The sequence below is a fragment of the Electrophorus electricus genome, chromosome 11, assembly GCF_013358815.1.
Source record: "Electrophorus electricus isolate fEleEle1 chromosome 11, fEleEle1.pri, whole genome shotgun sequence".
Classification (NCBI taxonomy): domain Eukaryota; kingdom Metazoa; phylum Chordata; class Actinopteri; order Gymnotiformes; family Gymnotidae; genus Electrophorus; species Electrophorus electricus.
The window spans coordinates 24,114,548-24,132,174 of record NC_049545.1 but is presented as its reverse complement, the minus strand read 5'-3'; the positions used below and the strand labels follow the sequence as shown (position 1 = coordinate 24,132,174).

The 17,627-nt window shown below is 42.1% G+C and overlaps 1 protein-coding gene across 1 annotated transcript in view; it reads right to left on the bottom strand.

Moving 5' to 3' along the window:
* Positions 1–1,792: 1,792 nt before the first annotated feature.
* Positions 1,793–17,627, bottom strand: part of sh3gl2a (SH3 domain containing GRB2 like 2a, endophilin A1) — a 33,560-nt gene continuing 17,725 nt past the window's right edge. Inside the window, exons 2-9 of the mRNA XM_027022767.2 lie at positions 13,209–13,277; positions 12,380–12,452; positions 11,684–11,827; positions 11,046–11,179; positions 5,837–5,995; positions 5,308–5,411; positions 4,015–4,142; positions 1,793–3,865 (exon numbers count right to left, since the gene is read on the bottom strand). Coding sequence (XP_026878568.1) covers positions 3,669–3,865; positions 4,015–4,142; positions 5,308–5,411; positions 5,837–5,995; positions 11,046–11,179; positions 11,684–11,827; positions 12,380–12,452; positions 13,209–13,277 — 1,008 coding nt within the window. The 3' untranslated portion in view covers positions 1,793–3,668. The remainder of the gene's footprint in view (positions 3,866–4,014; positions 4,143–5,307; positions 5,412–5,836; positions 5,996–11,045; positions 11,180–11,683; positions 11,828–12,379; positions 12,453–13,208; positions 13,278–17,627) is intronic.

The following is a 17,627-nucleotide window of genomic DNA, read 5'->3' as shown; positions in this document are numbered from 1 at the left end:
GAGGTCACTCGAAATATTTGTCACTGTAGCCTATAGAAACTGTTTATTCTGATTTTTTCTTGGTTTTTAAATACTGCATGCAAATTTGCTGTATTTTCTGGTTGCATTCTAATAAAGAGGCCAAGAAAATTGTTTACAGTCATTATATCATTACTAAAACAACAAATCTAATGGACTAAGACTTTTGCACAGTACTGTATATGATAAAATGTCATATTAGTTCTATGTGGAGTGCAGTGTTAGACTACAGTAATACACTCTCTGTAGAAGAAGGGATATTATAGTTATAAGCAATCAACACACACCAATTTTGGTTTTACATTACTGTCTATAGTGATTATAGTGTTTGATATACACAGACTCTCACTGTAGCATTAGACTGTAGTATCAGACTGTAGCGATATACTGACATTGACTGTAGTATTGAGCTCAGGCTGTACACTGTCTGTAGTGTCAGTGAATACCTGCGCGGATGCGACTAGACTAGCTGTCAGTCCTCTCTTCAAAGAGGAGAGTTTACGTGCGACTGTTTGGTGTTTGTTATTGTTGTTTATTCCATTATGGTTCACGTGTACAGAAGCTGTTGAAATGTTAGGAAACAAGGCCACCACACAGCACTGCTGTTTCAAACGTCACTCTCCAAGCAAAAAGGATGGCCAGTGAATCCAGATTTCTATGAACACAAGAGCTGATTAGTGCTACCAATGCACTGAATATATATTAGCATTAAGAATACATGCACCACAGTCTATAGTATTATTATTGATTGCTACAGTAACTGTAATGGCACTTTAATACTATAGTCCATGTAACTTACACATCTATTAATAATAACAACTGATAATAATAAATACTATTAGCAATACAGCTCTAATATCAAAGTATGTCCTTAACACTACTACAGCAGAGGTCGTTAAAGCACCAAAAAATGACTTTTCTGTTTCTTTAAGCTCGACCGTTAAAGTAAACTTGGCTCAGGGTGAACTAACATGTTTTTAATAAGTTCTTTCATGTATTTTCTCAGTGGAATCTATTTTTAGAGCAGTTGGGTGGGATCTGTGACCTGTGTGATAATGATTTGACCTTTGACTCCACCTTCTTATGTTGGCAGTTTGTGGTTAATGTGGTCAGGCTGGTGTACCTCATCCTACAGGTGGATGATCCCTGACAGACAGCACCTCAGCAGAAGAAGAACCGCTGACCCTTCGGCCCATATACTGTGGTTAATACACCATATATTGTGGTTAATACACCCACAAACTGTGGTTAATACACCATATACTGTGGTTAATATACCCAAAAACTGTGGCTAATACACCCATATACTATGGTTAATATACCCAAAAATGTGGCTAATACACCCACAAACTGTAGTTAATACACCCATATTCTGTGGTTAATATACCCACAAACTGTGGTTAATACACCCATATACTGTGGTTAATATACATACAAACTGTGGTTAATACACCCATATATTGTGGTTAATACACCCATATATTGTGGTTAATATACACCATATACTGTGGTTAATACACTGAGTGGAAGAAGCAGCACTGTGGTGACCTGAATTATAACCATATACCAATATACTGTTGCTAATATACACCCACAAGCTGTTAATATACACCCATATACTGTGGTTAATACACCATATACTGTGGTTAATATACACCAAATACTGTGAGTGGAAGAAACAGCACTGTACAGTAAAGCTGTCATAGTCGGGGCATTTCTTGTGCTTTTGTTGTGCCACCTACTGGCTGATGCAATAACTACACTACAGATGGTGATTTATTTAGTAGATCTTGCTGTTTATTTCAGTTACATTGAGCTTTTTCTTTCCAGTACATCAAGTGTGTTACTCACTTAAGGAGGCAATCACTCAAGAAATCAAAATAACATTATGTTTGCTACTAAATCCTCCCTTCAGCAAGTAATATAGTCACATCTGTTATATATCTATCTGCATATACTTTATTACCTCTGCAGAAACAACACAGCATTGCAGAAGTATAACCAAATACAAGATAACAACACAAAACACAAAAGAAAGCTATACACACCTCACTGAGGGTAACCACGCAGCAGGAAATAAAGGAATGGATGAGTCGTCATCTTTAAAAAGTAAAATGCCTTCTGCTCCAGATTTGTGCTCATCACCAAACAGAACACAAGAGTTGGACGTTTCCAACCCTCGGTCTGAATGCTGGAGTTTTGGACGTGTCCAACCCTCGGTCTGAAGCTACTGCTCCTACTCTTACTTACTTTCTCCACCTGAGCTGGGAACTGCACCACCATCAATCTGTCCCCCGGTTGGCCTGGTTAGTTTACAAGATGAGCCATATTGACAACTGCATTCAAAGCCACTTCCACATACAAGAAACTGTAGTGATGAAGCATCCCTGCGGAGTCTTCAGGTCCCTCACTGCTGTGGTGGAGCCCAGATGCTGAACGACTGAACCTTTCATCCACCGCAAAGCAACAGACAAAGCAGCTTCTCCAGATTCTGGAAAAGATCTGATCTGGAATGGGAAGGAATAAAGGGAGAGCCCAGAGGGAACACGATCCAACCACAGCTACAACCACAGCTACAACCACAGCTACAACCACAGCTACAACAGACAGAGGGAAAGGCAGGGTGCCCATCAGAGACAGCAGCAGCAGCAACACAAGCTAAAGCTTCGTGAACTCTGTGACCTTTATCCCTTTTTGTCTTGTACGTATTTTCTAGTAGTGCTAGCAGATCACGGTACCAGTTTGGAACCGTACCCCGAGTCTTTAACCTGTTCAGGAAACATACGACTTTAAAAGCTGACAAATCTGGAACAGCAAGGAGCTAACATACGGTACATCTGTCAACATTGGATTATGAGATTATTACATTACAATGCAGGAAAAACATCACGATTTGCTTTCACACAGTCATAAAGAGAAATGTTTGTTTCATTTAGCAGGAAATAGCTCAGATTTAAATCACGACATGCCAACATTTATACTTCACATCACTTTCGTTTTTTTGTAGTTATTAATATTGGTCACAGATTCATGGCTCCATAGAATCATAAACCAGGCCTGTGGACACAATAGAATGGTGTCTTTAATACTGAGAGTGGATGAGCCATCTTAAAACAATTACACACTGGAACCCACAGGCTCTGAGCATAGTTCCTGCAGCTTGGAAGAGTGGATGGGGTTGACACTCTGGAGCTTGTCTCACACATGCAGAAGAAAATTTAATATTCATTTTTTCCTTTATAACCAGGTCGAGGAGGGTCAGGAGAAAGGCAAAAACACGCCCGGTTTAGGGAGCATTGTTTTCAAAATGGTACCGAAGACTAAAGCCATTGGCATTTTGTTTTCACAGAAACAAGCAGAAGGAGGGGACAGAGCAGACGGGTTACTGTTCACTTGCTTCTCACTCACGTTCACACCCCCAAAAACACGCTCCTCGAGGAACCAAAAACATTCCAAAAAACCAAGTGACAGTTCTCCAACTCAGTAGCAGTGATGTACCAGTGGCAAGCAAAAATGTCGTCAGTGCCGTTCTTCGTTGGAACACGCGCCGAGCTGCTCTTCGTTTCTGGTGTCCCGGTCGTCGTGGTGATTTTGGAGTGGTGGAGATGGGAGGCTCACATGAGATGCGGGGGTAGGGGCACATGTGGTGTTTAGTGCGGTAGGGCCACAAGGATGTCGACATAGTTGACGGGGAAGAAGCCAGACTGGCCATGGAGCATACCTTCATACCAGTTCTCATCGATCTTATTGGTCAGGGTGATGATGTCTCCTTCCTTAAAGCCTAGCTCACCCTCGTTCTCAGGGTCGAAATCATACAGAGCCCGACAGCAGGGCTGGTCCATAGGAGCTGAGAGAGAGAGAGAGAGAGAGAGAGAGAGAGAGCGAGAGAGAGAGAGAGAGAGAGAGAGAGAGAGAGAGAGAGAGAGAGAGAGTAGTAGACTAAGTCCTTACACTGGGCTAAAGCCTGACAGAAACGCAGTGTGTAGCAGTACCCACCAGGGGAGCGAGCCGGTGCGCTGTGACTGAGCCCCCCATTCTGGGCCTCGCTGGCAGGGCTGAAGTCCACGGCGATGCGGGGCTTTGGCACGTACTCCTTCCTGGGCTTACCGGAAGTGTCTCGTATCCTGCAGTTCACAGGGCAAGACACACTCGAGACAGCAAAACACCCACCGAGCACAGGGCAGGACACCAGCACACGCTCAAGACAGCAAAACACCCACAGGGAGCCCAGAGTGCAAGGGAAGAACCAGAATGGTCAGTATTACGTAATGTCTTGGATTAACTCGTAATTATAAAGTATAATTTTTTACGTTTAGCACTAGGCTTAATCTAAGTATGTACAGTAAATCCACGATTCTTCTTTTGATTGCTAGCTGGTATTTGGGAAACGGGCATCTTTGTAACCACTGTGAGTGCCGCAGGAATTCCAACTTGCTCAGTAACTTTGTAAATCCATAAATCCAGGATGTAAAGCCATGAATCGACAAATGCTTAAACGTGTCAGACCCTATAGGGGGTATTTCACCAGGTAAGAGTTCTCACTTCACCAGGCAACTTAAGACAATAACAACAAGGAACAGCTCCTGCTTTAGGATCAAATTATTAATCTTATTGAGTCACCCTATATTGTTAAATATCACCTCTGAGTTCTAACTCGGGTCTGTGAGCTAACTTTACTTTTAAATCAGGGTTAAGGGTATCTTGATGGTGGCTCAATATCTAGCCAGCTCAATCGCCATGGTAAATTAACCTGCCCTGCTGTTAGATAGCCATGGAGAATAAACTAGCGGTGGAGAATGAACTAGCGGTAGTAAGTTGCAGTTTTGTTCAAGTGAGTAGGAAGAGGGTTTTTTTAACCATTCTGAGAGATAGGTCCATAACTGAGCAATGCTCAATACTCATGCATTAAAAATAAGTCAAAGGTCAACTAAACAAAAATTCTCATAAATCTTGAAGGTGTATTTTTTTCCTACTCTGAAGTCAATCAGTGGTTAAGGTACTTGACTTGTAATCAGAAGGTTGTTGGTTCAAGCCCCACCACTGTTGGGCCCCTGAGCAAGACCCTTAACCCTCAATTGCTCAAATTGCACTGAGTGATAATTATAAGTCGCTTTGTATAAAAGTGTCAGCTAAATATAAATCCTTAAAGCATGAGGATTTATATTTAGGATTTATATTTACAATAGGCCTAAATAGTAACGTTTGATTAACGAAACTGGCGTTCTTTCTGGCTGTGACCTCTAGGCCAATATAACACGGAAGCTGGTGGCTTTCTTGGAGGAGACTCACCTGTCATCCATCTTCCCTGAGAGCTGCTGCAGGATCTCAGTGGCCTGTCTGTGGTAGTCCAGCTGTGCCTGAACCAGCGCAGACAGCTGGCTCACCTGCTCTATCTGCTCCATACACACAAACACAAAGCGGTGGCGGTCGGAAAAACACACACTACAAGAGGCATTGAAAATATAACACATGGGAATCAAAACCAAATACAATACAATAAAGACACTAATACAAGCAAAAAATATAAATAAATACACAATGCAATACTAATAAAAATGCACACATTAGCAAGGCTAAAAACAACTCATCTAATTAAGTGATCAACTCATATAATTAATCTATTTAATTCAACTAATTAACTCAACTAATTTACTCAGCTCATGGGGATCAACAGATCATGGAAAGTGATGAACTACAAGTGTGCAGTAAATGATTCAGTAAGGATGAACAGTGAATATATGGAATATATGTGATTGGAAACACACATACAAACATGCACACACAAACACACGCACACAAACACATACACGCTCCTTACATCATTCTCCAGCAGGTTGAACATGCTCTGCTCAGCGATCTCCTTCGAGTCATCAAACTTCTCCAGCGCCTGTTTGATTTCCTCCTCCGTCACTTTGCCCTGGCGCTTCTTCTTGTAGTCAAAGTCCAGCCGACGGCCCTCCATCTTCTTCAGGTGGTGCTGTGGCATTGAAATAGCAGTTGGGGACATGGCCAAGCCTGTGGGCAGGTAGAGGCAGACCAAAGCCTCTCCTCTTTCCCAGCCGGTGAACGCTAGACAGTAGGATGGCTGGCCTCCTTTACAGTGGCTCTCAACTAGTGCAGCTGTGAAAGGCTATAACAGCTGTGTGAGGCCATAACACAGCAGTGTCGACAGTGTCGATCAGAACCCGTTAAACATACATTAGACACATTAAACATACATTAGATATGTTAGACATGTTAAACATACGTTAGACATGTTAATGAGTAGTAGTCGGATGTGTCTATCACATTAAAAACATTTTTGGTTGAGCAACAAAATTAAATAAACAATAATAAATAAGCACTTTAAATATTCATATACCTTTTTTTGTGCAAAGCAGTGCCATTTTTACTGCCTGATAGTAATACTATACTATTTATTGATTTATACCTGTCTGAACTGTGATGTAGGGTCACCTGGATTATATCATTCAGCTGTCACACATTTTTCAGCTGCGTGAATTTTGGCAAGTCTGTGTCATCAGGCAGGTCATGTTGGTCTGTTATTGGGCTGGTCTCGTTGGTCTGTCATTGGGCAGGTCATGTTGGTCTGTGACGTCAGGCTGGTCATGTTGGTCTGTGACGTCTGGCTGGTCATGTTGGTCTGGTCATGTTGGTCTGTGTAGTTGGGCTGGTCATGTTGGTCTGTGAAGCTGGGCGGGTCATGTTGGTCTGTGACGCTGGGCAGGTCTGTGACGTTGGGCGGGTCATGTTGGTCTGTGACGTCAGGCTGGTCATTTTGGTCTGTTGTTGGGCTGGTCATGTTGGTCTGTGACATCAGGCTGGTCATGTTGGTCTGTGACGTCTGGCGGGTCATGTTGGTCTGTGACGTCTGGCTGGTCATGTTGGTCTGTCATCTGGTGGGTCATGTTGGTCTGTGACGTTTGGCGGGTCATGTTGGTCTGTGACGTTTGGCGGGTCATGTTGGTCTGTGTAGTTGGGCTGTTCATGTTGATCTGGTCATGTTGGTCTGTGACGTCTGGCTGGTCATGTTGGTTTGTGACGTCTGGCTGGTCATGTTGGTCTGTGATGTCTGGCTGGTCATGTTGGTCTGTTATGTTGGGCTGCTCTAAGACACTGGGAGAGTAGCATAAACACACGTGTGCTTCAGATCTCCCAGCTTGGCAGCTAAAGTGTGAGAGAGGGAGACATAACTAGAATGCTGGAATTTGTGTTAAAATTATAGCAACACAGCAGTGGAATGAAAATGGTCCTTCTAAACAGCCATTTTGAGAACAGCCATAATGGAAATCTACTTTTTAATCAGATTTAGTCTTGATTTAGTCAGATTTAGTCTGGAGTCTGTGGTCTGACTGTAGTCCAAACTTGCCATTTTCTCCTGTCATTTCACATATTTTCAGGTACAAGATGCCAACAAGATTCTTTTAATTAAATCCAGCAGTCGCTCATCCTCTGACACACCGACAGATGCTGTGTCTCCACACACTAATGGTATAAACGTCACTTTATGTGACAGTGACAATTTCAGACACATTAGAAGTTGTGTGTGGATAAAAACATATCAACAAAACATTTATCAACAAAAGCTTCATCCATCTCAGACACAAAGCTTGTCCCCATTACAAACCACAACTCCATAGTCACATGACCTCTTACCAGTACTACATCAAAGGTTACTAGACAACCATTCAACAGAAGGGATCTTTGCCTGTTATATTCTGTTATATAACTGATAAAATATATATAAATAAGACATAAATAATCATTTACAAAATGTTTTGCAAAAGAATTTAACTCCCTTAAAAATCCTCAGATTCATCTGAATTTCAAATTAGTTTTTTTTTTGCTGCACCACATATTATTTTTTGACCTGCAAAAATTAATTGATATAAAGCAATAAAGGTTTTATGTAAATCTGATAACAAATAGCAAATGAAACATTGGTTTGTGTATGCTTCAGCCCGTGTTTACACAAATGAGAGATACCGTCCTAATGAGAGACAATACATTAATGAGAGATATACTGCCCTAATGAGATAATACCCTAATGAGATAATACCCTAATGAGAGATATACTGCCCTAATGAGATAATACCCTAATGAGAGATATACTGCCCTAATGAGATAATACCCTAATGAGAGATAATACCCTAATGAGAGATATACTGCCCTAATGAGATAATACCCTAATGAGATAATAACCTAATGAGAGATATACTGCCCTAATGAGATAATACCCTAATGAGAGATATACTGCCCTAATGAGATAATACCCTAATGAGAGATATACTGCCCTAATGAGAATACCCTAATGAGATAATACCCTAATGAGACATATACTGCCCTAATGAGATAATACCCTAATGAGATAATAACCTAATGAGAGATATACTGCCCTAATGAGATAATACCCTAATGAGAGATAATACCCTAATGAGAGATATACTGCCCTAATGAGATAATACCCTAATGAGATAATAACCTAATGAGAGATATACTGCCCTAATGAGATAATACCCTAATGAGATAATACCCTAATGAGAGATATACTGCCCTAATGAGATAATACCCTAATGAGATAATAACCTAATGAGATATACTGCCCTAATGAGATAATACCCTAATGAGAGATATAATGCCCTAATGAGATAATACCCTAATGAGAGATAATACCCTAATGAGAGATATACTGCCCTAATGAGATAATACCCTAATGAGATAATACCCTAATGAGAGATATACTGCCCTAATGAGATAATACCCTAATGAGAGATATACTGCCCTAATGAGATAATACCCTAATGAGAGATAATACCCTAATGAGAGATATACTGCCCTAATGAGATAATACCCTAATGAGATAATAACCTAATGAGAGATATACTGCCCTAATGAGATAATACCCTAATGAGAGATATACTGCCCTAATGAGATAATACCCTAATGAGAGATAATACCCTAATGAGAGATATACTGCCCTAATGAGATAATACCCTAATGAGAGATATACTGCCCTAATGAAATAATACCCTAATGAGAGATAATACCCTAATGAGAGATATACTGCCCTAATGAGATAATACCCTAATGAGAGATATACTGCCCTAATGAGATAATACCCTAATGAGATATATACTGCCCTAATGAGATAATACTCTAATGAGAGATAATACCCTAAAGAGAGATATACTGCCCTAATGAGATAATACCCTAATGAGAGATATACTGCCCTAATGAGATAATACTCTAATGAGAGATAATACCCTAAAGAGAGATATACTGCCCTAATGAGATAATACCCTAATGAGAGATATACTGCCCTAATGAGATAATACTCTAATGAGAGATAATACCCTAGAGATATACTGCCCTAATGAGATAATACCCTAATGAGAGATATACTGCCCTAATGAGATATATACTGCCCTAATGAGATAATACCCTAATGAGAGATAATGCCTTAATGAGATAATACCCTAATGAGATATATACTGCCCTAATGAGTGATAATACCCTATTAAGACATAAAACCCCAATGAGATAATACCCTAATGAGATATATACTGTACTAATGAGAAATATACTGCACTAATGAGATAATACCCTAATGAGAGATATACTGCCCTTATGAGATACTGCCCTAATAAGTGATAGTGCCCTATTGAGACATAAAACCCCAATGAGATAATACCATAATGAGAGAGATACTGCCCTAACGAGATAATACCAATACCCTAATCAGAGATATACTGCCCTAATGTGAGATATACTGCCCTAATGAGAGATATATTGCCCTAATTAGAGATATAATGCCCTAATGACGACATTTAACTTCCAACTTGCCTCTATTTGTGAATCAAAAATGTTGACCTTTTCTGGATAAAAGAACTCCTTAATTCACATGTCATTATTCAGACTGTAAATCTCAAGGAAAGTGATAAACTTAGGATCATATTATAAAGAACTTAAAATTATATACATGCACAAGATAGGACAATGCTGCAAAATTCTATCTGTGTTTGGACATTACTGTGAACACTGCCAGATCAACTGTGAGGAAACGGAAGCTTCACCACCGCACCCAGACACTGACAGATAAGACCGACCCTCAACACAGATGTGCCACCAGTCCCTGAAGGAGCTACACTCCAGTGGCTGACCCTGGAGTGATGGTCCTCCAGTCCAGAAGATCAAGGGCTCGGCTGGCCACTGGGAGAGGGGCTCAAAAGAAGCCTTGAAGAAACACAGCTGGAGTTTGCCAGGTAGCATCAGAGTGGGATGGGGCTTTGTGGTCAGAGGAGACAAAAACGGATATTTCTGGCCAAAGGTCACCGCAAGAAAATGAACTGAGCATCATAACAGTGCACATTCCTGAACAAGTGAAACCAGCACAGAGAGGAATGGGGGAGGTAATGAATCTGAATTTGAAAGAGAAAGAGTTTGAATCTCTCTTTTCTGGCACTTTGTTGCTTGTTAGTCTAAAAATGTGCTAAATGTCACGTTTATTCACTATTAGGTGGAAAATGTATTAAATGATGGAACCTCCAAGGACATTTGAGACTCCAAATACAAACTACAGCAAGAGAAACAAGCTCAAACTAATGACATATAAAATATAAACCTGCCATTTGTGAGGCTATATAACTCTGTTCAGATTGTGTGTGTGTCTGTTTGTTTATTTGTTTTGTTGTTGTATCAGAACAAGTGTAGACATACAATTTTATTGCTTCATACAAGCACATTCATTACGCTGTCATGGTTTTAAAGTGTATATAAAATCTTCTTTGTTAAGGACGCCCCATTTTAAAAGGGCTTAATCCAGCATTGACTAGCCTGAAGGGGTAAAATGCATATGCGAATAGCATTTGGGTTTTAATTTGTTTTTAAACATCTGATGACAATAAATTGTGACTTTGAAAATTGTAAGGGCACATTGGTTTGACATAAATATACTGGCAAGAGGGATTTAATGAGGCTCAACACATTTGATGTGCTGTAAGTTTAAATAAGCACATGTTGTCCCCCACCTGGATCTCTTTCAGGTCCTTGTCATGTAGGTTCTGGAGGGGGTCGATGAAGTTCTGCTTGACCTCCATGTCCAGAGCATCCTTCACCTCTCCCAGCTCCCGCATCGCCTCGCCAGTGTCGATCAGAGCCAGACCTGAAACACACCCACCAGGACACTGAAACTTGACTAGCATTAGGACCCTGCAGCACTACCAGTCAGCATCCATGGCAGCACTACCATAGTGTATCCATGGTGATCCTGCACCTACATTATTCTGTGCATTCTTCATCGAGACCCTTAATCAAGGAGCATCTCAGTCTGTTCTTCAGTATGAGATGAAGACAGATGTCAGGGGTTAGATGTCAGGAGTTAGTAAGCAGAGGATAGTACGACATGTCCTGACATGCTGCTGTTCACTTTGTTGGCCAGTTTGGATCTGTAATGTTTCCGAGGTAACCTGTCCATTGAAAATATGTAATCTAACAAAGGTGAGATTAACTGACATAGCCAGGTTTCTTGAGCAGTGTGGATTTAGGGACCTCGCTCAAGGCCCTAACCGCAGTGGGCATCAAATCCAAAGTTCTCTGACATCTCATACTAATTTAAACCATCAGAAAATAATCCCAGTTCTGTGTCAATGCTGGAATTCTGTGTTACCAAAATTGGACTCTTCTCCAAGTTCCCTGCCAAACTTCTGCATGGCCTCCCCGAGCACAGCCTCCGTCTGTGTGTAGCCTGGACCACGCTCACCTCCGCGGATCTTAGACATAGAGCTCATCATACTCATCTTAGCACGGGTTGCTACACACACACACACACACACACACACGTTTTGCAATTAGTATATCTCACTTTCAACTGCTTAAGTGCAGCCAAACAAAGTTGTGTTGTGTTGTGTTTTGTTGTGGTGTTAAATTGTGTTTTGCCATGCTGTGTCAGGGTATGCGGTGTGGTGTGGAGCTATGTGTCCTGCTGTCTCCTGCTCAGTCCTGCTGTGCTGTACTATGCAGTGATTTGCTGTGTCCTACTGTGTTGTCCACCTGGGTTTGGCTGCACGTACTGTGTCAGGGTTTGCTGTATGTCATGGTGTGCTGTGTTGTGTTGTATTAGGGTGTGCTGTGCAGTGCTGTTTCATGGTGTGTGGTGCTGTGCTATGTTGTGCTGTGCCCTGTTGTGTTGTCCACCTGGGTTTGGCTGCACGTACTCTGTGTCAGGGTGTGCTGTGCTGTGTCACAGTGTGCTGTGATGTCCAACTGGGTTTGGCTGCAGGTACTCTGTGTCAGGGTGTGCTGTGTCAGGTGTGCTGTGCTGTGTCATGGTGTGCTTTGTTGTGTGCTGTGCTGTGTTGTCCACCTGGGTTCGGCTGCAGGTACTCTGTGGTCTTGGTCATGATGTCCATCACTGCTCTGCTGGTGATATCCACTTTCTACAGGAGAGAAACAGTCTCAGCAGACATTCACTGCACCAGCCGTGGGAAGGAAGAAAACCTCACTGCAATTTAACACGTGAAAACTTTTCTCTTATGTAACTGGGTTCACTGCATAACAGAACTTTACCAGCTATGATTTCTAGCATGGTTTATTATATATATATTTTTTATTGATGTTAAAAATATTTTTTTTCCAAATGGTCCCATCTGGTGTGCTGTAGGAAGTAGAAATAAAACAGCTCTCAGCTCAGTCTGCTGGCTGCATTGTATCCGAGTTTGGAACCCAGTTCATAATGAGCAAGAGAATGAGAACACTGAACATCACAGGCAGCTGCAGGAACTGCAGAGCCTCCCTGCGACATGCTGTCAGTCACAGACTGCCCGGCCTCTCCTGAGGGACACGCAGACATGTCCTGACTCTGTAGACTCCAGTAACACCCTTTAAATATGGCCTGAGCAGGACAGTTCCTCACATAAACAGTAGGTGTTACTAAAGCCACAGTATGGACTTTTTTTCTCCTCATTATTATGATTAATTATAATTACTGCAATTGTTATTAATTTGACCAGTTGCATCCAAGAGGGACTTTTAAGAAACTGAGGAAAGAGAACAGAAGTACATAAATAACACTGTCATTTCTGACGTGGCTGTTATCTGATTTAAAGTCCTGAACACGTGTACTGAAGACCGTGGGAGCAGAGCGTCTGTGGAACAGCGCCACCTTCTGGCTCTGTGAGGCAGCATAAACTCACCTTCTCCATTTCCACAAAGTCCTCATCCAGTTTAGTGCCTTCAGCACCTCCCACCTTCTCACTCACTTTCTGGAAGAGGACGAAAAAAAACCCACTGTATTAAAGAGCCCCAGCACGGGGGCTGACAGCACACACACACACACACACACACACACACACACACACACACACACACACACACACACATACACATCATTACACACACACACACACACACACACACACACACACACACACACACATCATTACACACACACACACACACACACACACACACATCATTACACACACAGCATCATGAGTCACACACACAGCCATTATCACAAAATCACAGTCCTGTCAGTGCAGTCATTACAGTGGCTGTTCAGAAGGATAACACTGCACTGAGGTCACTGAACAGTGTTGGCTGTATGCCTGCGTGTATGTTGCTCGGGAGACCTTTCATTACCGTGTGTGTGTGTGTGCGTGTGTGTACAGTACCACAGGAGACAGAATGATGGTAGGAAAGTGCACTGATCCAGCAGAAAAGGTACTTCGTTACCAGGCTGACATACAGTGGAGAATTAACCCTTCGTTACCAGGCTGACATACAGTGGAGAATTAACCCTTGTACTTAGTATCAAATGGAACATCATATGGAACCTCCCTAAATCACCCACCCTCTCTCTCTCTCTCTCCCTCTCTCTCTCTCTCTCTCTCTCTCTCTCTCTCTCTCTCTCTCTCTCTCTCTCTCTCTCTCTCTCTCTCTCTCTCTCTCTCTCTCTCTCTCATGCAGTGACGGTAAGAGCATGGTTGGCTCTGTCACACTATTATTTTGCCTTCACAGGGGCAGAACAGTGATGACAGGAATGAGGGAGGGACGGAGAGAAGGAGGAAGAAGAAGAGAAACTGAAGATGAGAGGAACCTGAAGACAAATGGGAGGAAAAATGAAGGAACATGCTAGAAGCACTCACAGCAGTGTGTGTGCGTTTGTGTATGAGAGGGCGTGAGCATGAAGATAATTAAGATTGGACTGTGCCTGCGTATGTGTCAGACAGGCAGGTGAACTCTGGGTAAAATGTTGAGGTTGTAATTGTGGATAAAGTCAAGTTCACTTGCAAGGTCACTGCAGTCTGATAAAAAAATCAGATTGGAGCAAGAGAAACATTGGATATGGTGACATCATAATAGTCATTCGGGATATGGTGACATCATAAGAGTCATACGGGATATGGTGACATCATCATAGTCATACGGGATATGGTGTGCAACTCAACATCCTTTTACATATTTAGAACAAATATGTAAATATCATTGAACAAATTGCTACCTTTTTTGACATTTTACATCATACATTTTCAGAAATAAGATGTATTTGTATTAGTATGTATTGTTTGAATACATTTATGATAAACAGGGCTGTTTTTGATTCTTTTATTATATAGATGTGCTGTTTGAAAGTTTGTAACCATCTGATATTGAACAAGGCTAAGTCAGTTCCAAGACAAAGGACTTTACTGTGGAGAGAAACCGCAGCAACTGGCCAAACAACACTAAGTCAGCATTTTATTGGACCATTGCCTACAATAGAACAAGGGTTCAAAATATCTTTGCTATTGGATCAGAATATTTTGGCCCCACGTCCAACTAAACCCCAAGGCCATGAACGTAAAGAAAGCACTAGTGATGTCATCCTTCTATCGGTCCAGCTCCAACAGTCACAAGTGAAAGTGTGTGTGATGGTTGCCATGGTGAACGGCACCCATCATACGAGCAGACATTCTCCACAGGCGAAGGACACTGAGTCAACTCTAACCCTCCTGATAGGAAAGAGAGAGAGAGAGAGAGAGAGAGGGGGAAAGAAAGAAAAGGCTGACAGAAGAGAGAAGGAGAGATTAGTCAAAGAATAAAAGATACAGAGACAGCGAGATAGAGTGAGAGTGCAAAGAGAAGGAGAGGTGGAGGAGGAGAGGAAGAAAAGAGAAAGAGGGATAGAGGGTGGACAAGGAGAAGGCAGAATGAAGGGAAATGAAGCATCATCATCATCATCATCATCTATCTGAGTGTGTTTGTGTGGGGGGATATTGACACACTTTAATTCTGTCTCTAGTGCAGACACACACACATAGACACACATACACACACATACATACATACACACACACACACACACACACACACTCACACACAACCTCTCAAGTCTCTCAATAAACTATATATGGTCCAAAAAGAATTATATTACATGCATAACAAAATTATGTTGTAATTATGGATTTATTAAATCACCAATTACCAGTTACACATTAACAATTACTCAGATTTAATTAAAACACCAGCAAGAAACATCCAAATTATACAATTTAATTTACAATTTAAAGTAGTAACAACATACCATAGATTGTGCTGTTACCATAGGAACACATGGATGGAAAAAAGTTATCTTAGGATGATGGTCTTCTGGGATCACCGGACGACCATGTCGTCCAGCTACTCCACCAAGACCTCCTCACGCCAGACCAAACGCAACCAATAGATCTAAGAGCTGCAGTTAGGGAGAGTAAAAAATCAGACAGACATAGATAAACCTGTCTCACGTACAGGCTGAGCCTTGCTCTCAGACAACCGTAGGTTGAGATCTGTTACCAGGAGGCTTAAGAGCACTGTACCACCTACCACTCCTGTCTGAGCAGGACCTGTGAGCACTTCCATAATTCACCACACTGCATTACACTGCACTGCACTACGCTACACTGTGCTCCACCACACTGCACCTTGCACCACGCTCCACTGTGCTTCACCACACTGCACCTTGCACCACGCTCCACTGCGCTTCACCACACTGCACTGCGCTCCTCCAGGCTCAGCACGCTATACTGCGCTGCACTCCGCTCCACTGCACTCCACCACACTGCACTCCACTCCAATATACTTCACTGTGCTCCACTACACTGCACTCCACCACACTGCACTGTGTTCCGTTGCACTCCATCACGCTGCACTGCGCTCCATCATGCTCAGCACCCTACACCGCGCTGCTCACAGAATCTTAAATCCTAAGGAAGGTCAATAAGACACACACATCGCCTGCAGTGAACATTTCCTATGCAAAGCAAAGGCCATCTACTTCACGGCTATTCCATCTACTGTCTACACACACACATACATACACACACATACACACACACGCGCACACACGCACACACACAGACCACTCATCCGACCTTAGGGAGCAGTAGTTTTCTGGATCATGCTCTCTGAAATGGCTGTCTGTACTGTAGCTTTGTGCTTTGTGTAGATTCACTGCAATTTTCATGGCTTTTAGGACCATGAAAACACAACAGCACCAAAAATCCCACAACCACCCAGACGTTTGATTGGAGTGGAATTCCTGTAAGACTCTAGAATGTTCTGTACACACGCTGGACACACTGGTCCATTTGGCTTCCCATTCTTTTTTCTGAAAAGCCAACAATAGATCAGTCATGCGACCTGTCCTGTGACAGGTCTATATATGGACTATATACGACCTGTCCTGTGACAGGTCTATATATGGACTATATACGACCTGTCCTGTGACAGGTCTATATATGGACTATATACGACCTGTCCTGTGACAGGTCTATATATGGACTATATACGACCTGTCCTGTGACAGGTCTATAAATGGACTATATACGACCTGTCCTGTGACAGGTCTATATATGGACTATATATACACATTTTTTATTAGCTGGGCGTTCTCTCTTCACCACTGTCACCACTGGCTCGCTTGCTTGGGATGTGCACCCAAAAATTTGTAAAGCTGCTTGGGTCCATATTTTTATTTCTATAAAGAACTATATAAATAAATTTGACTTAGATTTTAATATATTTATAGCTAAGACTAAAGTGTCCAGCAGACAGGCGAGGTGGAAATCAAAAGGGAGGGTCATTTCACTACAAATCCAACAATAGCCCTGCACACTGCACCTTTAACCTGCAGCAGCCCTGCACACTGCACCTTTAACCTACAGCAGCCCTGGACACTCTACCTTTGACCCACAGCAGCCCTGCACACTGCACCTTTAATGCACAGCAGACCTGCACAACTACTGCTATAACCCACAGCAGACTGGCACACTACAGCTTTAATTCACAGAAGATCTGCACACTACAGCTCTAATCCACAGCAGACCTGCACACTGCACCTTTAATCTGTGACAGTTCTGCACATTGCAAACAAATGGGTGACACTTAGAAGAGTGTGTGTGTGGTGGATCATTACAAAGATGCTCACAGAACACTGAGACAGATGACAAAACAAGAATCACTGTTGCACTATATACTGTGATTACAAAACATATATGACAGCATTATTATAGCTAGTACTACTGCAATGGCAGTTATCTTGTTTTTGATTTTATTTGATTTTGCAGGATGGCATGCAAAGTAGTCACACC